The following is a 24967-nucleotide window of genomic DNA, read 5'->3' on the forward strand; positions in this document are numbered from 1 at the left end:
GATGAAGTGCTGCACATGAACCCTGAACTGATAGTTTCTGTCCTGGCATTTGAGCTGCTCTGCCTGCTAGCGCTGCTCACAAACATGCTGCCATGAGCATTGCTGTTCTCTGTGGTTAGGCTGAGCATAGGCATGAATCTAAGCATGTTTTTAGCTGCTTGAAGAGATACGGTCACTGGGCCAGCTCACCGTCTGTTCGTGTTACTGTTTGAAACAGATTTAAGTAGACTTTGGATTCACGTGAATGCCTTCTTCCAGAATCAGGGTTTTAGATTAGCTTGTATTCAAGTAAACTCCTTCATAAGACATGCTTTCATTCAAGTGTAGTGTGTACATCGTATCTGAAGATGACTTACTCTCTCTGCCAATACAGTGTGTGTTAAATTTTAATGTCATGGTGGATTATCTTTTTTCCCCCTAAGGTGTTTTCTGGAGCATCTTCAAAGTATTCAGTAAGTACCATTCACAGTTCTGTTTTTCCACGTTTTTCAGATACATTGGGAAGTCAGACTCAATAACAATCAGCGTGTGGAATCACAAGAAAATTCATAAAAAGCAGGGAGCTGGTTTTCTGGGTTGTGTGAGACTTCTTTCAAACGCAATCAACCGCCTTAAAGACACTGGTTGTAAGTAAGCTGAAGACTAGAGTTTGTTCCCTTTCAGCCCAGACTTTCATGCACAGGCTTTTGAAGACTGATACTTATTTGGTTTTTTTGTAAAGCTTGTATATTCTGATGGGTTTGGTAGTTTGTAATGGTGTTTTGTGTCCAAGGATAATACAAGTAGGATAGAGAAGGTAAATTACTACTGGCTTTTCAGTGCCTTTGCCCTGTTACCATAGACAGTGGTAACGTCAGTGCCACAGTCTGGTTGTGGATTGTCAACACTGAACTTAGTGTGTTGGAATTCCAAAGGAAGACAGATTCAATTGCCTTCAAATTATCTTTTTTTTATTACCTTCAGAAATGCAAGTCTTAAGAGATAAACAAAAGGACAAATTTATATTAAAGCCACATTTGTAGTTTAAAAATTAATGGGCCTTCAAAATTAATTAGTAAATTTTATCGTATTAAGTGTATAATACTTTGAGCACTTTGTATCTACTTTTCAAAAGTAAATTAACATGCAAGGTGCTGTTTTCTCATTATCCGAATGGGTGCCATTTACTTCTCAACAAGATTTGGTGCACTGTGGTGGAAACGTAGTGCTTGGCTATCTAGATAATCAAAACAGAAGAAAGTGACATGCTGGTAGAGAAGCATTGTGATTTTTACCTTCTGTAACAGGTACTTAACTATCTTACACCAGGCTGAATTTTGTTCTGATGGTACTTCAGTGAGCCTTTCAAAGGCAGCAAAAGGCTGTGTGATTTACTCTGTGTGTCCTTGTTCCCTAGATCAGAGATTGGATCTGTGCAAGCTTGGGCCAAATGACAATGATACTGTTAGAGGACAGATAGTAGGTGAGTAAGGGGTTTATCTTTTTGTTCTCTTGCAGCTTACTAGTAGCTATAGAGATACCCTTCCTAGATGTCAATTTTGTGTACTGGATTTCCCCCCTCTAAGTTCATTGTCTAGTGCCAGGGCCGTTTGGACCTCAGGCTAGAAGTGTGTATGTAGAGAATGAAAACAAACAACAAAACACCCCAAACCACTAAAAACAAACAACCCACTCCCCCCCCCCCCCCCCCCATATCATAAGTGTTGAGACAGATAAGACCATAGATAATATGAAATTTATTTAGAAAGTTTTAGTTTCACTGTAACGAATGGTGAGAGTTTGAGCCTGAGCTCCTTGTGAAAAAGTGACTACACATTCTTGGCCATGGAGAGTTCCAGCAAAGCTGTGCTTCCTGTAGGTTTTGCGAAAGGATGAAACATCTTGCTGCAACAGGAGTGAATTGCTGTCTGGGATGACTTGCTCAATTTATTTTGTGTTTTCACGGGTTATTAACAAGTCTGTCACCAGCTTCAGTGGCTGTTCTTTGTCATTCTGCAAACTCATAAACCTTAAATAACTTAAGAATTTAAAAGAAGCTGGCAAATTGAAAAACAAGTATCCACAAACAGCTTCATAAGCACTCTCTTTTTGGTGCATTGTGAGTTGTTTCAGAAGGCAGCTTAGGAAGTAAAAGAAAAAACAAATATAGCTGATCAGGATGAGGAGGTCTTTATTTTTATGACAAGATGTTAATGAGAATATTTGGACTTGGGGAGGGGAAGAAAAGTCAATTTGTATGCTCAGCTTTATATTCAGTTCCTAGTTCAAATAATATCCAAGCATCATTCTTGCTTTGTCAGCCAGGGAAACTGTTGAAATACAAGTCAGCAAATAAGGGCTTCGGTGCATTTGTTTGCTGTCCTCAATATGTTCTGTTGAATAATACCTAGGACTTCACCTCTTTATGTTGCTTTAACCATCTGTCTAGCATCTGATCTTCAAGTGTTAATTAAGATGTTAGGAGGCACATGAGAGTCAAATGATGGTAAAAATGTGGAATCCTAAGTGCATTACTGACACTTCAGACTGTTCTTGAGTATTAAATTTTCCATGTGAGCTTGCACAGAAGAGTAAAGGATAAAACAGTAATTTTTCTAGAGTGCATATGTCGTAGGTTTGGTTTGCTTTTTGGTTTTTCTCCAGTATACCAGTCCCCTGCTCATCGTACAATCTTGTTTGTGGAGTCCCTTTTAAGAGGAGCTTGTTTAAGGTCTGCTCCAGCAGCAGAGATCCACTGCCCACAGCAGCCCTTCAGACATGACACTGCAGGGACTGTACCTTCACACCATGACATGCTCTCATGCTGCCCTCCAGAGTATGCAACATGCATCCTTGTCATCATGGCTTGAGAATGCTGGTGTTAATTAAACAAGCAAAAGAAACCCCAGAAACACCCCAGAGCAGAAAGGTCTCCAAGCTATTGGTATGTCAGATAGGAAGGCTGGGGCAAATACAGAGCTGTGTGGACATGGCAGATACACTTCAGGTTGTCAGAGATAACTAGTCAGCAGTGTGGGCATAAACTAGACTGACCAGTTGGCTTAACCTGATGTGATCCTGAAAAGTGGTGTAGCCACAGCAGCGTCAGCTCTGTTGGCATGCTGCTGGGGCTGTCCCTCATTAGCAGGAGCTGCTGGATTGTGTGTTGTACCTATCTTACAGTAGAGGCTGAAAACAAATCCGTATGTTCTGCTTTCTGGGGTTACTATTAGAAAGGTCAGTTTCCTCAGTCATGGCCTTGATTTAATTTAGTGTATCCTTGGTAAGATTCTGGAGACTCCTGTCTCTTTTTGTTTAGATTGTTGCTATTAATCTCTTTATATTTTAATCTTTCTTCACTAGTGCAGTGTTGTTGAATGGGTGAATGAGCCTGAATAAAACTAGATAATTCTACTGCAGTAGTTACATAGCGGAGAAATCTTGATGAAAAGTAAGCAAGAAGATAGAATAAGTTAGAAATATACTCTCAGTCCTTCTAATGATAAACTGGCTTAAATTAAGAGGCAGTGGAAGATTGGAAAACAATATTAAAATGTAATTGATACCTTCAGCAGATGATAACCTTACAGCTCAAGTGCACAGTGGGCATGCCTTTTTAACTTGGGCCAGGGAGCAAGGGGAGCTTCATCTTAAATACCTGGGGTTCTCTTCAAAGAGGGGAAGAAAAGGGGATGCTTGTGAGTAGTAGATGCAGAGGGCACCTGAACAGTGTCTTAATCTTGGAGCTCTCTTCTGTGCCACCATTTTATTTCTGATGTGGCAGTGCAGAAAAAAATGAGCCCTTACTCATTACAGAATGAAGCCATACACAAATTTTGGTCCTTACATAGCTTTGTAATGTTAATCTTCATGGAAGACCAGGAGTTAATACTGATAAGGAATAAGGCAAACAGGTACTGCAGGACTTCCTGGGTTGCTCTGTTGAAGACCCAAAATCCAAAGCTTCAAAACATGTTGTTGTTGAACATTTGGACACCGGCAAAAACTGCCAGTACTATTACAGCTTTTAAACTGTGATCTTGGCAAAAGTTGTGATTGTGTCTAGGTTAAGGTCTGTAGGTTTATTTCACTGCATACATAAATAGGACTTGAAGACAAGTTGTCCAGAGGTGCAGAAATGCCACCCCAAGAAATGTGTGCCACAGCACGTATTTAGCTTTTTAAGCAATCGTTTTATTGTTAAAGGCAAAACAGAACATCAAAAAAACCCCAACAAGCCCACAGGGACACAAGTGTCATAAACTATCAGATTGGACACTTGCAAATTACGATACTGGGAACAAAAGCTGCCTAAAATAAAATCTTTTATTTCATAATTGTAGTACAACAGCTTCAGGCATAAATATCCTTTATAATGAAACATGTAAAAAATAAAAATGAAATTTAAAAAGCAGTAATACAGTTTCGCTGAGGGCAGTAAAGGCTTTTCAGGGTGCTAAGAACTGCTTTGTGTGAGAGTTGCATTTGACTCCTTACCACCAGTGTTTCAAAGTAGTCAATAAATCAGATGTGTAATGCTTCTAGCAGTTACATTTTGCCCGGTTTTATGTGTGTACATGTGTGTGTTGAATCCCATGTTCACAGAAAATATGTAAGGAGGAGTCAAAACCAGACAGGAATTTCTTTGTTTAGCTCTTTCTATTATCAGTTTTCCTGTTAGCAGTGGCAGTAGCGCTGTCCCAGTCACGCCAGATGAGTGTCACACTCTATCTCATGTAGAGAAAAGTTAATGACAGCACATCAGAGAGAACTTCCTTTTTCTGCCTTAACTTGTGTTCGTATTCTTGAAGTAAGATGTAGAGAATTACATGTATGAAAACATACACAGTGTCTGTGTAACTCTTTGATTTGTGGGAAGGATAAAATACCAAGAACATGGCTCAGCTTTGTCCTCCAAGGTGTACCATTTCTCTTTCAAATATAACTGCAATTTGTATTCATATGCCATATAATTAATAATTCTTTTATTATCTTAATAGTAAGTCTTCAGTCCAGAGACCGAATAGGCACAGGAGGACAAGTGGTGGATTGCAGCAGGTTATTTGACAATGATTTACCGGATGGGTAAGCTGACATCACTGTGATGTAAATACAGACACAGCTCATGCAACAGACTGCTGCAGTAGTGAGAAGTCAGTGTGCAAATAGGTTAATTTACTTTTATTCTTGTACTCAGAGTTCTGCAGTTTTGGATTTAGGAGCAGGAGATAAGCCAGCTGGGATACACAGGCGTAGTTAATAGTACAACCCTTGCGTTGTCTCTTCTTGGAAAATGGGAGGTGGCATATATGAGTAAATTCATTAAAAAGATACTTCTCTAAGAAAACATACGTCAAATTATAGAACTGCTAAACTAATATAGTGTTAAATCACAGCAAACTGACTTCCTCCGTGCAGTAGTTTTGTAGCAAGGTAGGAGCTTGGTTGCCTTCTACAGTGCCACTTTTTCTTCTGTGCAAATTATAGTGAAGCAGACATGGTTGGAAAAGGCAGTGGAGCCTGAGTTCTTGCTGTTATTTACCTGCCAGATGCTGGGTTTAGGATTTTGGTTTGTCCCTGTGAGAGTTAATGACATCATTAACACCTAAACCAGTTTTGTGTATACAGAAAAATGTTCTGGTTTAGGTTCTAGTGCTGTCATCAACTTTTTCAGAGCAAACACAGACCTTCTGAGTGTGATTCTTGGCAGGTAAAGACAGGAGAAACTGATCTTTCAGATTATGAATTTCAAAATACAGATTACCATCTGAAGTCCTAAATAGCATTCTTCTGTTAATTGGGAGTCTGAAGAAGTCAGAAACACTTTTGACAATGCTTTTAAGTTTTCACTTCAGAACGTTCCTTGTATAAATATTGCTTACTTATTTGTGTAACTGCGAAACTAGCTGAGTAGCCTGATGTAATTTGGAGTGTAAAAGTAATAATAATTAAAAAGTCATGTTATTTGGTGACTTTTTAATGAAAGCCAGTAGTGCATGAAGATGCTCTGAAAGCACTTATTAGATTGGTGGCCAAAAGAGGTTAAATGCATTATTAAATATGATGTTTTCAAGAAGTTTCTTTATGTGGCTGTTGGGATTTAATTAGAATTCTAATAGGTATTAAACACAAAGGTGTGATATTGTTAATGATACGCCTAGTTCCAAGGGAAGAGTGTGTAAAATCAGCTCTGAGTTAACTTTCAGTTGTTTCCTGTTACCTCGTTCAGCTAACACGATTCATAATAGTGTAAGTCTTCCTGAGTTGGCATTTATGTTGGAAACATTTTGTGCCCTGGTTTCCTGGAAATACCACTCACTGCCTTATCTCTCCGTGTCTGAATTCTAGGTGGGAGGAACGGAGGACTGCTTCTGGAAGGATCCAGTATTTAAATCATATTACACGAACAACTCAGTGGGAGCGACCAACGCGGTAAGAAATTGTTTAGGAGACTGTGCATATGAGTGCATATAAATTTGTATGCTGAGCAGGAGCACCGAGCACAAGCCGTTCTACGTGGCTTTAACACAGGGGTATTCAGTGTTCCTCTGAGTCACTCCACAAATGCAGTATGCTTTTCTTGTCTTAACATTCTACTCTTTCAGTCTGCCTAATATTAAACTTGAAAGAATTGTTCTGATTAGAATTTTTTCCACCCCAAATACTAGCATCTTTGTTTTCTTGTTGAGCTGCTATGGTAGAACTCTCTAAGTACAGGCATTGAAAGGGATGAGGAGATCAAGAGCAGCTGACAGGCATTGTCTACATACATGCGATGACTGTGTAATCCAGAACTTTTAAAGCTAATTGTTACAGAGCATGTTTTGAAATCATTACAATCACCTTTTCTAATAACTGTAATAACTGTATTGTGAAGCTGTTCCTTAAACCAGCTTTGCTATTACCTGAATTGTAGACACTGTCATGGCATATTTTTCAGTCTTCTGCAGACTGTCTGTGCCTGCAGACTGTCTCTTCCATCCTCAGTAAATATTATTCCAGTCTCTGTAAGGATGTATTTGACTTAATGTGTACCATTAACACTGCCAGCTCTGATACGTTTTTTCAAGTGAGCAAAGGTACTGAACAGCTTTGTAACTTCTTTTTCCATATGTTTTGTGGCGTGTTAAAATACCTGTTCTAAGCTCTAGGCATGTTTACCGTAGAGAAACAAATACAAAATATATAATTTGTTTCAGGGGTTTCCTTTGTCCTTGTCAGCCCCCTTTAGCCCCTTTTTAAATCCTTTTGGAAACAGCATTGAGAACACGAAACCACATAATTCAGTATTTCCTCTTGCAGTGGAGCTCTCAAGAGCAACTGTTTTTATCTTGCATAATAACCTTCCTTAAAAATTAGAAGGAATGACAGGTTTACTAGTTGCTCTGGGATGAACCAGTGAGCACAGGACACAAGCAGAAGCTTTGGGTCCATTGTTGAGTTATCCTGCTTGACAAGTCAGCTGCTCAGTTCTGCCATCCACAGACATCCCAAGAGCCCCAAGGTGAAGCTACTACAGAGTGTCTCTCATGTAACCCCATGTCTAGTCAGCAATACATTGTTCACATTTTTCCCCACAGGCCAGCTTGTGAATACTCCAGCCCGGGCAGACCTCTGAGCTGTTTTGCGGATGAGAACACTCCAATTACAGGAACGAACGGTGCGACCTGCGGGCAGTCGTCAGATCCCCGGCTGGCAGAGAGGAGAGTCAGGTCACAGAGGCACAGAAACTACATGAGCAGGACACACTTGCACACTCCTCCCGATTTACCTGAAGGATATGGTATGCAAATGAATGTAGTTTTTTAATTGGGAGTTTCCCAATAAACTGGGAAAATGGGTTGTGTCTTCTTGTATGTAAGATCCTTTCGATCCCTTAGTTTGGGAAAAACAGTCTTTGTGAGGTTTTGTATTGCCTTTTTTTTTTGTTCTTATTAATTTATCTTGATTTCACAGAGCAAAGGACGACTCAGCAAGGTCAGGTCTATTTTCTGCATACTCAGACTGGTGTTAGCACGTGGCACGATCCAAGAGTACCTAGGTAAGGAATAATGGAAGTATCCTTAAAGTGTCAAAAGAAAAGAGTTTAAGTAGTACTTTCCTCAGAGTTTTCTCTGCCTAATATTATATAGCTGACTCTTGGTCCCTAATACATTACTTTAAAAAGTTATCAAAATAAATTAGTCTCTTCCTCAGTTCTTCAAGATGTTATTTTAATGCAAAGACGGAAAACAGGTATAGTTAACTGTTTCAAGATCCTGCATATGAGTTATAACCAAGTCCAGCTTTTAATACTGTGCAAAATAATGAAACAGAAAAAGCAGGATCTGAACACTTCCAAAAACTTAGATTTATCCAACTGCTTCAGTGAAAACTGGATTGGTTTTGGTTTTTAATTCAGGCTTTGGAAGTTAACAAGACCTGGGAAATCGGCAGCATGTATTTATGAAGAACAAACTTGGTGACAAATAGACTAGACATATGTGATCTTTTTTGGAGGAGCAGACAAAGGAGAAACCTGGAAAAGCTTGCTGATGCCCCTTGTATGCGTAGACATGCTGTTTGTAGTGAACTACAGCCTCATCATTGAATTAGCTTGAATTTACTTGTTTGTGAGAATTACTGTCCCATGTTCAGACTACCAAACAAAGTGTTCAAGGCTAGGTTGGATGGGGCTTGGAGCAGCCTGCTCTAGTGGACGGTGTCCCTGCCTGTGGCAGGCGGTTGGAACTGGATGAGCTTTAAGATCCTTTGCAACCCAAACCAGTCTATGATTCAACAATACAATTCTATTTACGCAGTGCACATGTGTACTTATTGTACGTGATTGTACACATGATTATTTCTAATGTATTTATAGAAGCATAATGAAAATTATTGTTAGCTTATGATTGTTCTTTAAAGAAACTCATGAAATCCTATTGAAAATGGTTGCCTCCTAAAGTCTGCGGATGACATTGTAAAATAGTGTGTGGAGTTTGAAATTGGCATTTATGAAAACTGTAGCAACTTTTCCATGGGAATTAGCATCAGCAACTGATAATGGTTTTCCGAGGAAAGATAAAGTGCTTTATGCACTTCACTGCATTTTCAAATGATTTGTTTGCTTTAATCATTTTTGTGTTACAAGAAGATACTTTGCTTTGCTGCATTATCTGTATACATGAGAGTGTGATCCAGCTGGCCGTTGTGCATTAGGAAGCCTAAGACTTTTCTGTTATACAAAGTTAGAAACTATATTTCTCTAAAATATATATTTATTTACTTTAAGATCTGATCCTTAAGTTTGTGGTGTAGTGGTGTTGTATGAAACGTAAGTTAGCACTCACTGCTCTTAGGTGTGGCAGCAGAAACTTGCACAACTGTGTCTCAGAACAAAATCTGGCTCTTTGCATGAGGATGAAGTTTATGTCATTTCTAAGGAAATTGTATTTTTATGCTAATACACCACAGTAATTTAATAAAAGTAAGCCCTCCAGTTCAACAACAGTGTGTGTATGGGTAATAGCAGCACAAGTTCAGTCCCAGAGCCTGGTATTTCCATTAGTAGCTTCTCAGCCTTTTGAGTCTCTGCAGATGTGTCTTTTAAAGCCATTCTGTCCCTCAGCTCTTTCCTCCCCTCAACTCTAACGATACTGTGAGATCTGGAGACTTAACACTGGTAAAGAGAACTGCACTTGACAGAGTGAAGTATCTCAGGTGTGAATCGTATATGTGAAAAATCATGTACACAAAAAGAACATTTTTAAAGACCAGTGTTTGCTTTCAGTGAACCTCTGGAATGAATCTGCATCTTCTAATATCAACTCAATTTTCTTGAGACCCACTATCCCTGCATTGCTCAGTGCAGAGCTTGAGTCATCCTTCATCTATTTCAGTTGAAATATTTTGTTAGAGAGCTGTTTGCTTCCCACCAGCACTTGGGGTTCTGGGGCAAACCTGCCTGTGCCATACACACATATCCCATGCATAATTCTTCATGGAAAGTATAACTCCTCAGAAGTATAGTTTTGTTTTGTAGGAGTTTATAAAGTGTGATTCAGAGTTCCTTACATGACTAATGTTGTTTTTAAAATGTTTTCTGTCATAACTGGTGTAGAACTGCAATTCCATTCTGGCAAATAATGGCAAGGGCCTTTATTTTTGTTTTAAGCCTGTATTAATTTAACATCTGAAGTTAGTCTGTAAAAAGGAAGGTTCTTTGATAAGAACTTTTCCCCCCACGGCATGTGTTCTGGGGTGTGTGTTTTTTTTCTTTGGTGGGCTTGCACCTTGGGAGTAGAGATTCCAGCTGAACAGATCAAGTTTCTGAAACAATACGTTTTCTCAGACTTCATGGAATTGTTCTGTTACATTTATGCTTGTTTGGCTCCGAGGCCAAATGCTGAGGTATTTTTCATTTTATATTTGTTTTCATAGGGATCTTAGCAACATCAATTGTGAAGAGCTTGGTCCACTGCCTCCTGGATGGGAGATCCGAAATACAGCAACAGGGAGAGTTTATTTTGTTGACCATAACAACAGGACAACGCAGTTTACAGATCCACGGCTATCTGCTAACTTGCATTTAGTCTTAAAGTAAGTTTAAAGTCTCCAGCGCATGTTGAGTGTAATAGAGGAAAGAGAGTGACTCTTGAGGGCTGCTGGATTTTATATCGAGACATATGCTGCCTTTAAATAAGTAGTATTTAAAGTATAGTGTCGGTATTCTTTAACAAACTATCACCTTACTCTGTTACATAACAAAGAAGACAGGCTTGATTGTTCTTGGAAGTGGGGGGAACAAATCTCTAGCAGCATTTAGGCAGGAATGTGGCTATTGTGATGCTGGAGTTGGGGACAGTAAGTGCAAGAGAGGCAGTTTCTTTTCTGTTGTTTATACTTCATATTACTTTTAGTTATGGGGAACTTGTTTTACAATATGAGGTTGCATTCATTAGGCAGTGGTATGAAATACTGGGAAGTTAGGCAAGGGTGCACAAGTACCCAACTGTTCTCCTGGAATAAAGGAGAAATAATTCAGCTCCTACCTGCAGTTTTAGAGTAAGACCAGTTGAGATGTTCTCAGAATAAGACTCCAATAATTTAACTCTGATATTTAACAAAATGAATAAAATACTTTGCCTTTTTATGCCACTTTTTTATACTGCATTTCTAAAAAGAGGAAACTGAAAAAAAATCTGGCTCTTGTTTTTATTCCCTTGGCACTCATTTCACACTGGGAGATTTTCTACTAAAAATGGAAACCAAAAAGCAAACAAACATTTCTTTTTGCCTAGACCTGGCTATCGCTTTGTCCAGGCTGTTTGGGAGTTTGACTCCATTGTTTCTCCTACTAACACCTTTTAATACTCTTGGGAAACACCTGTAAAGTATTGAGTAGGTGTTAAGTGGGAGAAACAATGAAGAGTTGCTTAGGTAGAAAGCCATGCAGCCCTGGGCAAGGAGTAAGTAGGAGCAATAGTCCTTTTAAGGAAGTGAGTCATTGGGAAGAAAAGCTGAAGGAAATAATGGGAACAAGCACTGAAAAGACAAAACCGCAGAATGGAAAGCAATATCCAGGAGGTCAACGTATCTTTTGTGTAATACGTAAGCTGGCTAGCCTTTGTCTGCCCAATATACATTTGAACTTAACACCCCAAGAGGAGAGTCTGAATATTGACAAATATGTATTTTGTTTAGATAAATCATTAGTTATAAACTGTGTATATTACAGGACTTAAGTAAGCTCCCCTTGTCCAGACACTACTAGTTCTTTTATTTATTATTAGAAATAATAATAATATTTTTAATTTTAAATAAAGAAATCGCTGCTAATTTTAGCTGCGTTTAGATTGGTAGTTTCAAGTGAACATGATCGTGGAAAAAAAACCTTGCCAGTGGAGGAGCATGTTCATGTTTGAAACACAAGAAAGTTCATTAAATTAATTCAGATTTAGATATTTTACCCAAAGGAAAATTTTAGACCTTCTTAGCTACAACGGTGCAATTCCTAAACTGTAGAAAATTGAGTTAATTTGACTATATTTGAATAACTGTCCTTCACAGGTAGGTTTCTTCTTAAATGGCAGTTGGGTCTAGAACTAGTGGCTAGTTCTACATGTATTGTGGAGGACAAATCCATATCTAGCTTTGTTATCTGTAAAATCCAATTGGACTTTCCAGTTCCAGAATCACAGAACCATTCCTGCATTTCCTTAAAGTACTGGTACAGTGTGCTGAAGATTTGTACATCTGTCTTTCATTAGGGAAGGATTTCAGAAATTCAACCAACAGTGTCATCAGCAAAGCCTGCTTCCTGATAAATCTTTTCTGGTATCTATTCTTTTACTGCACCAAACAGGATATGTGAAAGCTTCACCCACCACCCCCTTAAACCCACCTCTTTATTTGTTCTTTCAGACAGAGAAAAACAGTTTGATTTAGGCCCCTCATTTTATAAATTATCAGATAAATAAATTTAGTGTTTGGGTGAGATAGTGGTTGAGGTTCAAAGGCATAATAAAAAGTTCACTCTCGGTGTTACTGGCTTTTCTATAGAGCTGGGTAAAGCAGTTTGTTTCTCCAGTGATGACATTATAGGTTATGAAAACAGTCAAATTGTTACCCAGTTCTGTTTAAAATATTAGCCAAGAGTTTGTGATAGGTTTTGATGGTTATGGCACCTGAAAAGTACTTAGCTACTTCCTTAAAGTACTGTACAGAGTGGAGTGGAATTATTCAGCTGTGAAAACAAACTAAGAAATTAGATTTAATCACTCTTAAGCACTGCAGATAATTTTGCTAATGCTGCACTGATTATTTTTAGTCTAATATGGAGGAAGGCTTTTTTTTTTTTTGTCCTTCTAGTACTGCCCTGTTTAGATTGGTTTCATTTGATGCATAGATCTTAAATTCATCCTCCTTTCAGGGATTACACTTTCTTTAAGCCTGAGCTTTGTGTTTTGGGGACTGTGCCTTTTTTACCCTTAAAGGTAATATGAACGTGTGCACACTTCAGTATATAGTTCTGACCTTCCCTGGTAGGCATATACAGGGACTATTTTCACATGCTCGTTGTTGTGGAATTTGAAAGTTCAGAAGATAAAACAATTAATTTTGCTTTAATTTGTATATCAAGTAAATACTTAAGTGAGTTTTATATTTAAACCTAATCACAAGTGGAAAGAAATTAACGTGCACGTAGCACAAATGACATAGAGCCCTATTTTGGAACCACATCGAGTGTGTGTGTCTGAATTATTAAAATGACTTCGTTTCTCAGGAATGACTTAAAATAACTAGTTTATTGTAAGACCAATGTGGTCAGCTTGCAACTAATGTTAAGGTATCCTTGTTTTGGGCTTTCTTTTAGTTATTTTTTAAGTAACAGAAGCAAACAACAAGACACTATGAAACTAACAACATTGTTTAAGCTAACTTCTGAAGTTCTGCATCCTAGGACATAGTAATCAAATAGGATTTCTATACATTATTTCTTCTTTAAAGACCAGGAGTAAAGAGGTATTATTAATCTTCAGCTTTGAGTTGTTGCTGAAGTGATGTACAGTGTGTGCCATTGCAGGGGTTTCTAAATATTAGGCTTGCAAGAATACTGATAAAGATTTCCTGGTCACCTGGTTTAGTTTCCTTTCGGGGTGGTTTGTGCAAAATTGCTTTAAATAGAAGGTTTGCAAATAAAGGAATAGCTGTTCAGAGCCACAGGCAAACTGGGAACACCCCCACCCCTTTTAATTGCCAATTCTGAATGCCCCTGTGGGGAAAGCGTGCTGGAGGTGAGTTTTGCTTGGCCAGGAATGGTTTCTGGTAGACCTTGTTTCAAAGCAGACAATAGCCTGAAATGTTAAAATACATTAAAACTGTATTTGCTTCCATATTTTTGGTCTTTGTAGAAAAACCAATTTATTAACATCCCACTGGAAAACATTCTGAATTGTAACCTTTCTTATTTATCCAGTAAATTCAGGGTATTCTCGTGTGTTCCACAGGGAGATATTCTTCTCGTGGTTTAGGTAAAATACAGCTTTTATCCTGCGGTGTTTGGAAATGCCATACTAAAAAGCTATAAAAATATCCACAAGCAACAACACAAGAGGACATCTCTGCAACACCGTTCATTTACTTTTCCTGGTCAGAAGCTAGATTTACAAAATCTCTAAGACTTGCTAGTAAAAATACTTGTTTATCTGTGCCAATTAGTTACATGTGAACTCCCACATTCCTGTGGTCCAGACTAGGCCAGGTACAAGGGACAAGGTCCTTGCCAAGCTGCCAGTACAAACATCTTTTTGTAAGCTTACTCTTTTTCAGACAAGCCATTTCAAACAGACTATGGTATTGACTGTAGATTAGAGGCATGGTGTTTGGCAGATCCCTGGATTTTAAAATGGAGGAAGGCAAAACACGCAAAGGAAATATGGAAATGGTATCTGAGAAATTCAGAGTCAGCAGCTTAGTAGTAAAATTGTATGGATAATACCTTATTATACAGTGCTGTAACCTTTTACATACTTTGTAGAGTAGTACTAATAGAAATAACAAACCCTAAAAACAACTTGATAGTTGCCAAGAAAGACAGAAGCGTATGTCTTTGGTCAGGGTAAAATCTCTCTGAATTTATTTTTTACTGGGCCCAGATTTTTTTAGTGTAATCACAGTAATAATCATAGTAAATTGAAAGTAGTTTAGTTACAAAGACTTAGCCTCTAAGAAACATCTGAAGAAAATAGGGGATGTTTGACTTGAATATCTGCAAACAGCTGTGTTTGTTTCTAGCCGCCAGAATCAACTTAAAGATCAGCAGCACCAGCAGCAGCAGCAGGTAGTGTCCCTGTGTCAGCTTCCAGATGAGGCAGAGTGTCTGACTGTGCCGAAGTACAAGCGAGACCTAGTGCAGAAGCTCAAGATCCTGAGGCAAGAGCTGTCACAGCAGCAACCTCAAGCTGGCCATTGTCGTATTGAGGTCTCTAGGGAAGAGATCTTTGAGGTAATTTGAGAACTCGACCCATTTCTTAACTTTGAGGGAAGGGGAGGGGGTTGTTCATAACCATCTAAAGAAGTCATTCGGTTAGATGAAATCTTGAAGTCTGGAGTTAACGCTGGAGTTTTACCAGTGACGAACGGGAAGAGGAAAAGCTTTCCCTGTGGCTGGAAATGCGACTGTGTCAGGACTGAGGAATGAGTTCAAGCACTTAATGTGTTTGAAGATACTGTCTCACTTCTTCCTACAATAGAAGAGCACTAATGTCTGTTACAGAGGGGCTGTTACAAATGGAAAACCAAACAATTATTAATGATCTTTGATCTATTGTAATTTAAGTAAAATTACTGTTGAATAGCAGTCATCTTTGGAGTTTGGATTACTTGGCATCTGTCTCAATTCTTCTTGATTGTTTTAAATTAATCCCCCCAAATCAGACCAATTTTACACATTTCCTAGGCTACTGAATGCCAGGGATGTCCACAGTGGGATATCTGCATTTTATTTGGTGTCATTATTCAGCAGAATAATTCTGCTGAATTGATTGAACACAGTTATAATACATTGGCTCTTTCTGGAGAACAGTTTGTCCTCCTGAGAACTTTATCACCCATCCCACCCATCCCTGTTGAATTTTCACCCCACCCACAAACCGGATAGTCCCGCTGTGTTGTCACCCTTTTTCCAGCCAAGAAAGATTTGTGTTGGTCTTCTCTTTGGAGGCAGTCAAATCAATTCATAATCGGCTAAAGAAAGAGAGGAAAGGCTGCTCTACAGCAGTGAAAATCACTGTGTTCTTGTTCTGGAAACTGAATTGAGTACATTGGGCCCCCAGCACACCTACCTCTTCTGTTCTACAAAGCCAGAGACTGGGGCACCAACATTAAACATAAATGAAAAGTAACATGTTTTGTTTAATTCCATTTTAAAAATTAGCATTTGTTTTGCCTCTTTCAGCTTTCTCTTTGTGTTTTGGTGAAGTTGACCGATGGAGGAATAATTCTGTAGATTTACTGGGATGGCATTAATGCCTCTGTTCTAAAGATGCTTCTTGAAGGTTTGCACATGGGTTATACCCAGAATAGAAGCTCCATTGTTGGCTTTTCTGATGGCAAAACAAAAGTTTACTGACCCAGATTTTAACTTTTTGGAAGTTACGTGGGAATGAAGGAGCATGTTCTGATCACTGTGCACCTCTGGAGATTTAACAGGAGGTGCTTCTACTCATGTACTCATCGGTTTTATTTGACAAGTTTTATCACGGTTGTAGAAATCTAAGCAGCAGTCTGTGATCTGAGAAACTGGTTAGTGTCTTGGAAAACAGTATCCTCTTTGACAGTATCAGATTCAGAGTCTGAGACTCCATTTCTAATAAACAGCAGTAGTTTCTTGTCTGTAAATAGAAGTTAATAAAATGAAGTGTTATGTGTTCACAGGAATCCTACAGGCAAGTCATGAAGATGAGGCCAAAAGACCTGTGGAAACGATTAATGATAAAGTTTCGTGGGGAGGAAGGCCTTGATTATGGAGGTGTTGCCAGGTAAACAGTCAGTCCCCTGTCTCTTCCCCTGCACCCCAACCTCTCCAACTGCACCCCATGCTTTGAATCCTAAACAAGCCTTGTATGAGCAAGTAAAAATAATTCAGGTTTCAGTCTTATCTCAGCATGTTCAGAGAGAACTTCCTCCACGTTTATGTTTAACAGTAGGATTAGAAAAATCATGTGGTTTTGAAAAGACTCAGTGTAAGAATGTTTTTGCAGAAAATGAACAATATATTGTTTTATTTTCTTCAGGGAGTGGCTCTACCTATTGTCACATGAAATGTTGAATCCATACTATGGTCTCTTCCAATACTCCCGAGATGATATCTATACGCTGCAAATCAACCCAGACTCTGCAGTCAACCCGGTACGACTGGTGACATGAGTTCTGTAATGATCATTTTATGACTAGAAATTCAGTACATCTGGAGAGTGTTCTAGGCTTAGGAACCCAGTTCTCACATTAGTATCGCTAGAGACTGAATTTGTGCAATAATACGATAATTTCTATTTAATACTGATCAAAGAAACTTCTGAAATGTGTCATTAATTTTCTGTAAGATGTCAGTTTATGTTTCCTTTGGGAGAAATTAAGCTTATTTTGATTTTTCTTCTTTGATTCTGGACTGGAAGCAACATCTTCAATGGGTGCATAAAACCAGACAAACCAAAAAGCTCTGGCTATGTTTTCTTGGTTGGTTGGTTTTTAGTTCTTTTTTGCCTTGTCTTTGTATTGAAATTATATTTCATATTCAGCAGCTATAACCTGGAGGTCTTATTTAGCTGAATGGCTCAGTCTGTTCTTTCTGTTCTAGGAACACTTATCCTATTTCCATTTTGTTGGACGGATCATGGGGATGGCTGTGTTTCATGGACACTATATTGATGGGGGCTTCACGTTGCCTTTCTATAAACAGTTGCTAGGGAAGCCAATTACTTTGGATGACATGGAATTGGTTGACCCTGATCTTCATAACAGCTTAGTCTGGATACTGTATGTACTATCTGTTGTGTCCTACAGTGTTAGAGTTGTGTCTTGGTTAACATGTGATAATGTTCCTAAATCTACTTGAAAAGAAATTGAGTGTTTTGTCATCTCCTGCTCAGGCAGATTTAAGAAACGTATTTCTTGCACAATTCAGCTTCTTTAAGGCTTAACATGCTCAAGGCTTTTGGGGGCACAGAGGGGAGTTAATAAATTTTATTTTATTAATTTTGCCTATTATTAACCATAAAACATTAAAATACAAATTTGAAACTTTGATACTGGTTTAAAGACTATACCATAGTGAAAATGTACATTCACCTTTTGCTTCCAAGCAGTAATTTGAAATGCTATTGAAAAAACTAAGTCTGACAGATAAATTATGGCTGTAGTATGTTTGCGGAATATGTTCACTGAGTCACTTACTTACTTCTATCTACCAGTGAGAATGATATCACAGGAGTCTTGGACCATACGTTTTGTGTAGAGCACAATGCATATGGGGAAATTATTCAGCATGAACTGAAACCCAATGGCAAAAGCATCCCTGTGACAGAGGACAACAAAAAGGAATATGTCAGGTACATATATGCCTTTCCCAAAGTTTTTTATGTTTTATCTATTTTTAACTTATTTGAAGTAATGGACAGTTTCTGGTTGGCTGTTTTCTAAGTGGTGCAGGGGTGGTGGTTTGTTTATTCCTGTCAGCAAGGCCATTTTTGGGGGCTGGGTAAATTGTTGGGTTTATTGTATTTGAACACATTTCTCACAAAACCACTTTGCACTTGCTTGCAGGCTTTATGTAAACTGGCGGTTTTTACGAGGAATTGAAGCTCAGTTTCTGGCTCTACAGAAGGGATTTAATGAAGTAATCCCACAACATCTGCTGAAGACATTTGATGAGAAGGAGTTAGAGGTCAGTCCACTAATGTTACGTTATGTCGTCAAGTGTAACACTAAAAGCCTGAGGCATTCTTCAGAGACTGAGTAACATGCAGAGTTGGGTCCCCAGTGCTTTAGGGGGCTGCAGGTGCGCTGTTGCAAGACATACAGTTAGCATAAGAGGTTACCAGGTCAGGCCATCACTGAGCCCGAGTGTGCCTTCCACTGCAAGCTGTGAGGGTGTTTCTCAAGGTGACATTTCATAGCAACTGCAGAAGTGATAGGAGAGGAGACCCTCTCCAGTCCCTGGAAACCCAGCTGAACCTGCAGAGAAGTGTCTGCAGTGACCTGCGGGAGTGCTGCTCCAGCAGAGGTGGTGGATGTGTTTCTCACAGTGCAGTTTCACGACACTAAATTCAGTGCTGCCAGGAAAATAATCTGTCAGTGCCTTCCACCTCCCACTGCTCGCTCCCAGCCCTTCCAGCACTCTGCACTGCCTCTGCTGTCAGGCAGCTCTGTGGTTTTTGCAGAGCTGGGTTATGCCAGACTAAATTTGCCCTGTAAATACAGCAAGAGGAAAGGTGCTGTCTGGTGCTGTCGCTGACAAATGTGCTACATCATGTCAACATCCAAAGCATCCAAACAATATCCTCTGAAGGCAAATCCTAAACTTGTTAAAATGGAAATCTGATATATAGTCTGTTAGCTGTGGGGCTGAGGCATTTGCCGTATAAAATGTCCACAAAATAAATTATTCAGGCTTTCTTCTGCACTAGAATGTCGGTGATTGCTCTTCTTTTATCCTTGATATTCTCATTCAAATACAGTGAACCAGCCATAGTGTTAACCCGGAATCATTTTGCAGACGCAGAATAAGAAAGGGGAAGGTCCAATATTCTTAGTCATGAGAAAATGTCTTCATAATCACATCCCTGTTTGAGCTTTAACTAATCCATTGTGGATTTCCATTTTAGAAGTGCTGACAGCTCTTCATCAGGAAAGAAGTGATTTGTATTAAGTGTATGGTATGACAAGAACAAGATTACTTTGGGGTTGGACCAGCCAAACTATGCCCTTAGCTATGCTCCAGAAAGAACTACTGAGTTCAAATGGGAATTATGCATGTACTTTCACACCTGAGTAGGATCTGTCCTTCTTGTTTAATTGACAGGTCAAGACATTTTCATATAAAGCTTATGAAATTGATTGTTAAATTTTAATTGAGGCCATTTGAAAAATCATTTTGTACAAAGGTAAGATTAAAATAAAAAAGTTATATTCCAGCATTGCTTAAGATTAGTGAGAGATTATAATTTGCCTTTGGTATAAAATCTGTTGATGTTTCAAAATGCATCATTTGGCAAACTCCAAACCCAGTTTTACATTGATCAATGATGAAATAAATATTTGATTATATTTTAAACTTCCAGCTCATCATTTGTGGACTGGGGAAAATCGATGTTAATGACTGGAAGGCAAATACCAGGTTAAAACACTGTACCCCAGACAGCAACATCGTGAAATGGTTCTGGAAAGCTGTGGAGTTCTTTGATGAAGAGAGGAGAGCGCGACTGCTCCAGTTTGTGACTGGCTCATCCCGAGTGCCTCTGCAAGGCTTCAAGGCTCTACAAGGTAACTGCTCCAGAAGCAACTGCAAATGCCTGTACTTGGAGGGAGCAGTAGGACGCATCCCAGAAACATCAGCTGCAAAAGAGGCTGGTTGGCTTTTTAAGCACGATTTTTAATGGTCCGGTGAATAACAATCGCAAATAGTGGGGTTTGTGTGTTTGTTGTCACCTTGTCATTTAGCTGCTAATGGCTCTTTTATTTCAATTATGCACTTCCTTCTCTGGCAGGAAATTCTGATCTTGGAGATCTTGGTGCTGTTCTCCTTCTGTTTTTTCTAGAAGCCTGGTTTTTAATTTCAGTCTTTTACAAGTCCTTGTCACCTGTACAGCTCTGGGACCAGAACACACCAACATGCAGAGTTCTTGTGATTCTGGCAGCAGAGGCGCTTCAATGCTGACTGCTTTTGTTGTAAGAGACATAACAGTCACCTTAATTACTTACCTGGCTTCTGAACTTCCTCTGGGTCTCTGTTGTAGCAGCTCTGTCTGTAACCTATGCTGCTCTGTTAACGCTATAGTTACCCTGTTTCACCCTTTCACAAGATGAGAGAAAATGGGCCAGGGGAAACATTGATCATAACCCAGAAGAGTCCAGCAGAACACAAATACTATGGTAACACCTGCAACGTACAAAAACCAGTTGCTCTAGAAATCTGTTTCCTCTTAATAATGCCTTCATTATCAGATAGAAGCCCTCATTTTCTATCTCCTCTGTCCTGAGCTCTAAAATGTTCAGGAGAATTGGAAGCTGAGGAATGTTGAGGTTTTTAAGCAAAGCGTGGTACTTGAAGTGATAACTGTTTGGACTTGTGTCCAACTGTGTACCTGTTTACCCTTGTCAGAACAGTTACAAGTAATATTAACCCTACTATTGATGTGTGTGCTGTTTACTGTGTGGAGTGAGCTCTTTGGAGAAGGGTAATTGAAGTAATACCAGTTTAACATCATCTGACCTGTAAGTTTTGATATGGCTTTTCTAGTATAACATATTTCTGTGGGCAAACAAAGCCTGAACACAAAAGTTGTCAAAGTTGGTATTGTGACTCCTTTATGGAATTTGAATGGAATTGGCCACTTCTCAAGACCTGTTATAAAATGGGGACAGATATAGCTGCATACATTTTGTTCTCAAGGAAGGGTGAGAGAAGCTAAATGGAAAACTGTTAGAATTACATAGTGCACTGAGTAAACCGGGTGTTTTATTCTTCCTTATCAGTGCTTTGTTGTTGTTTATCTTTCAGTGGTTGCAGTAGCTGCATGGTTACCGTGGGTGGGTGGAGGGGAGGAATCTCTGATAAACATGACAAGTTTAAGGGGTTTTCCTGCCTGTTTATGATTTCAGTTTGTAGCTTCTCTTTTTTTTTTTTTTTTTTTTTTTTGTGGTTTTAGTTACTTTGATGCTGCCCTGCAGCAAAGACATTGCATGTTCTGCAACACAGTAGCAGTAGAGCTCTTTTCTGGATTTTCAGGTGCTGCGGGCCCACGACTGTTCACAATACACCAGATTGATGCCAGCACTAACAATTTGCCGAAAGCTCACACCTGGTAAGACTTTTTCAAGGCTCTCTTGTGATCTGTAGGTTAAGGCCAATTTGCTGTCTCCATAAATTTCTTTCCTCCTCTCCTTTTCTGACATAAATGCTCTCCATTGGAGTAGTAAAGACGTGAAAAGTAGAGATTGCTTTTATTTAGATGAAGCTCTGCTGGCCTTGCTAAGTGTTGCTTTGCCATCACTTCCAGTGTAACAGAACTTTCTAGGTGATGCTTTAAGTTGCCAGCAGCTGAACCTTTCCTGCTGTCTCTCCACAGCTTTAACCGAATAGACATTCCTCCTTACGAAAGCTACGACAAGCTGTATGAGAAGCTGCTAACTGCCATTGAAGAAACATGTGGGTTCGCTGTGGAATGACCCTTCCCAGCCTTACCTGAGACTCTATTTATACTCCTGTCAGCCGGAAAGCCCTTCCCTCAGCCAAGACTCAAGAAATGCTTGAAATACAGGAAAACTTTCCCTTTTCTACACTCGGACACTGGGAGGGAAAGGACAACTTTGGAATTTTTGTTTCTATTTTTAATTTTTGGGTGTTTTTTTTTTATTCAAGAAAATAGGTTCTGTGGTTCCTGCCATAGGATCATTCAGCTGCTATTAAAAACTAATATCTTGAACATACAGAATGCTGACTTTTCCTACATTTCAACAGTTAAGCAGTATTCTATACTTAAAGACTACTACTATTTTTGTAAAAGGTAATCTATTATATTTGCCTACCTGATTCCTATTCTCAGATACCAAGACACAACTTCAGCAGTCGGTACAAGTCACGTTTCAGCCTGTTTTAAATGTATGATACTGAACAGCATCTATACCTGCTATTTTTGGAGGAAAAAAACTATTTTGGATTATTCTAACTTTGCATAAAATTGGCTGAAAGAATCATTACTCTTTTTAATTAAAGCCACTTACATGTTAACTGCATTTTCTTATAGTAAAACCATTATATTCTGCAATGTAAATTCAACGTAAATGTTGCCACAGGGGGCTTTTTTATATTTTTCAAGCATGAATTACAAATATGATGTTTTGGGGTCCTATTTATATCAGTTGTCAGATTCCTTAAACAAAGTTTCTAGTGTGAGTGACACATGCTGGATCTGGTACAGCCCTTGTGTTGCCATGTGGGATAGACTTTTTTAATGAACAGTAGATGTTTTGATTTTTTTAAACCAGCATTTTTCTAACAAGTCTGTTGAGGATTTTTTTGTTGCTTTTGACTTTAAACACTGCGTTTTTCAACCTTTAAAGCATGCTGATGAGGTGGTATTTGACAGCAGAAGCCTGTCAGCAGTTCGCTTCAGAACCCATCCTGTCCAGTCAACCAAAGTTTGTTTGAATGCAGCCAAATCGCATTATATATTTGTTGATGCTAAAGATTTATCAGGTAAAACATGTTGTAATCTTTGTCCAGCTGCTTATGACACATGGGTTTAAGTTACAACTAAGGAAAAATGGTGTTTTAACTGAAATATATGTAATGTGCTTCAGAAAATGAGGTTTTAAAAGCACATAATTTATTGATTGTAGGGATGGAAGTAAGTATATATATGAATTATAACATGGGTTGATCTCTTCAAAGGGGAATAAAATGCACTACCAGTAGAGGGAACTGAACTTTGAAGTTAGTGTGGAAATTCTCAGTTAAGATGTGTATGATCTGCTCATGGTGTGTAGATAAATCAGTCTGCTTAAGAGATGGTGGCATTCTCCTCTCAGCGGTGCGAATATCTGGAGTAAGTAGCATGGTTTTTTCCCAATCAGTGTTGTGTTTTTGTAACTTAGGTTACAATTAATCATCAGACCTGCACTATTTTTACACTGCCAATGAGAAGAAAGTCGAGGGTATTGAAAATGCTGAAAGAATGGGACGTAAACAGCTGTTCCATTTTTGCAGTGGAAGTCACACAGTGAACTGGCTAATTTTCTGTCTGTTCTATGGAGCTTGAACTTAATTTTGTTCTGCCAAATCTGACTGCCACAGTGAGTAAACTACTACTGGATGTTGTGTGTTGGAATAGCAGGCAATGGACTGCTTTTGTAGAATTGTGGTAAGAGCCAAATCCACATGTTCATTTGATTATTTTATATTTTGTTTTATACAGCTGTTGCTGGAAGGTTTGTTCTAAGAGACTTGCTTCCCATTTGGGGCTGGCTGCAGAGATGAGGCTACTTAGGGATGCAGACGTAAAGCCAAGAAACTTATTTTGACAGCCAGTTTGAAATACATCAGACCCCTTTTTATCTTCAAGGGACTCCTGCACTCATGTAAAATGGCTGGTACTTTGGCATCTACAGCTGGGGTCCCTTCAGGTAACGCTGTCACCAGAGAAGCTGTAACTACATCTTCAGGGTTGCCTGGGAGAGCAAAGGAGGTTGTTGTGCAGCGTATTCCTTACTCGGAACTGCTGCTGGTGGTTGGGGACCACTGCTTTAGACGCTCCCATCATCTTTACCCACCTCCCAGGAACCTGCTCCCTGTCAGCCTGCTTAGGCTGGTAAATGTATTGAATGACTGGTTATGGCCACCCTTATATCATAAAAGCATTTGTGAGGAGGGAGGAGATGAGCTCTGCAGAATATGGACTCTAGATCAGCTGATGGACACCATTCACTTTCACAGCAGCCTTAGCAGTACATCTGTCTGTTCTACCAAACATTTTGGTTTGGTGTAGGGAATTATTTTTAACTGCCACAGATAAGTATTGTAAATTTAATATATTACAGGCAAAACTAGACAAATCTGCATTTGACTTCCATAGCTGACAGATGAGGATGAACATACCAAGTATTTTGAGTGCCTTTCTACCTTCATAATAACTTGAGAGCTTTAACTAAAGCACCTCATCACCTAGTCAGATGTTTATCTGAAAACGTTCAAGGGTTGAACATCCTTTGCAAAATTTATTTTAAGGTCATGTCAGCTACTTTCCCCTCAAAAAGGTGCTAAGCCTAATACAGCATTTTAACCTTGGACTTTCACCCCATGATTAATGTGAATATTTATTTCAGTGTGTCCCTCTTACTGGGTTTTACTTTATCCAGTCTTTAGTTGTTTTAGAGAGATGTCACATCATGGTTTTATGCTGTTGCTTTTCATGATGAATGTTTAATTATGAACAGTGACTTTTGTAGATTTCAAATATACAGTTACACAGGTGAGTTTCAGAGGATTTAACTTCTCGGTGTAAAGAGTTTTGTAATGGTGCTTTGTACAGTATGTATTCTAATCTTTTTTTTTTTTTTTTGCACATAGTTTCAGTTTCCCTGAACTGATTTTATTTGTACCAAATTTTTGTGTTGTACTAAAGTCCAGAGCACACAACCTGTTTTTAAATCCTTGTTCTACAACACTACATCTGTATTCAACTTCTGGTGCGTTTAAACTGGCTGCATTGATGGAAGTAAAGCTTTGCTT

At 38.9% G+C, this 24967-nt stretch overlaps 1 protein-coding gene across 1 annotated transcript in view; it reads left to right on the top strand.

Annotated features, from left to right (window-relative positions):
* The window catches only part of SMURF2 (SMAD specific E3 ubiquitin protein ligase 2), a 57251-nt gene extending 34034 nt beyond the window's left edge, over positions 1-23217 (top strand). Inside the window, exons 4-19 of the mRNA XM_061455308.1 lie at positions 493-626; positions 1397-1462; positions 4980-5064; positions 6328-6411; positions 7560-7762; positions 7936-8020; positions 10399-10557; positions 14755-14965; positions 16396-16499; positions 16755-16869; positions 17318-17496; positions 17931-18068; positions 18283-18403; positions 19800-20001; positions 21467-21542; positions 21807-23217. Of these exons, the coding sequence (XP_061311292.1) occupies positions 493-626; positions 1397-1462; positions 4980-5064; positions 6328-6411; positions 7560-7762; positions 7936-8020; positions 10399-10557; positions 14755-14965; positions 16396-16499; positions 16755-16869; positions 17318-17496; positions 17931-18068; positions 18283-18403; positions 19800-20001; positions 21467-21542; positions 21807-21906 (2062 nt within the window). The 3' untranslated portion in view covers positions 21907-23217. The remainder of the gene's footprint in view (positions 1-492; positions 627-1396; positions 1463-4979; positions 5065-6327; positions 6412-7559; positions 7763-7935; positions 8021-10398; positions 10558-14754; positions 14966-16395; positions 16500-16754; positions 16870-17317; positions 17497-17930; positions 18069-18282; positions 18404-19799; positions 20002-21466; positions 21543-21806) is intronic.
* Positions 23218-24967: the final 1750 nt, after the last annotated feature.

Source organism: Pezoporus flaviventris, unplaced genomic scaffold, assembly GCF_033815535.1.
Source record: "Pezoporus flaviventris isolate CSIRO_AGI_PZ_B2104156 unplaced genomic scaffold, CSIRO_AGI_Pfla_v1 ptg000020l, whole genome shotgun sequence".
NCBI classification, from domain to species: domain Eukaryota; kingdom Metazoa; phylum Chordata; class Aves; order Psittaciformes; family Psittacidae; genus Pezoporus; species Pezoporus flaviventris.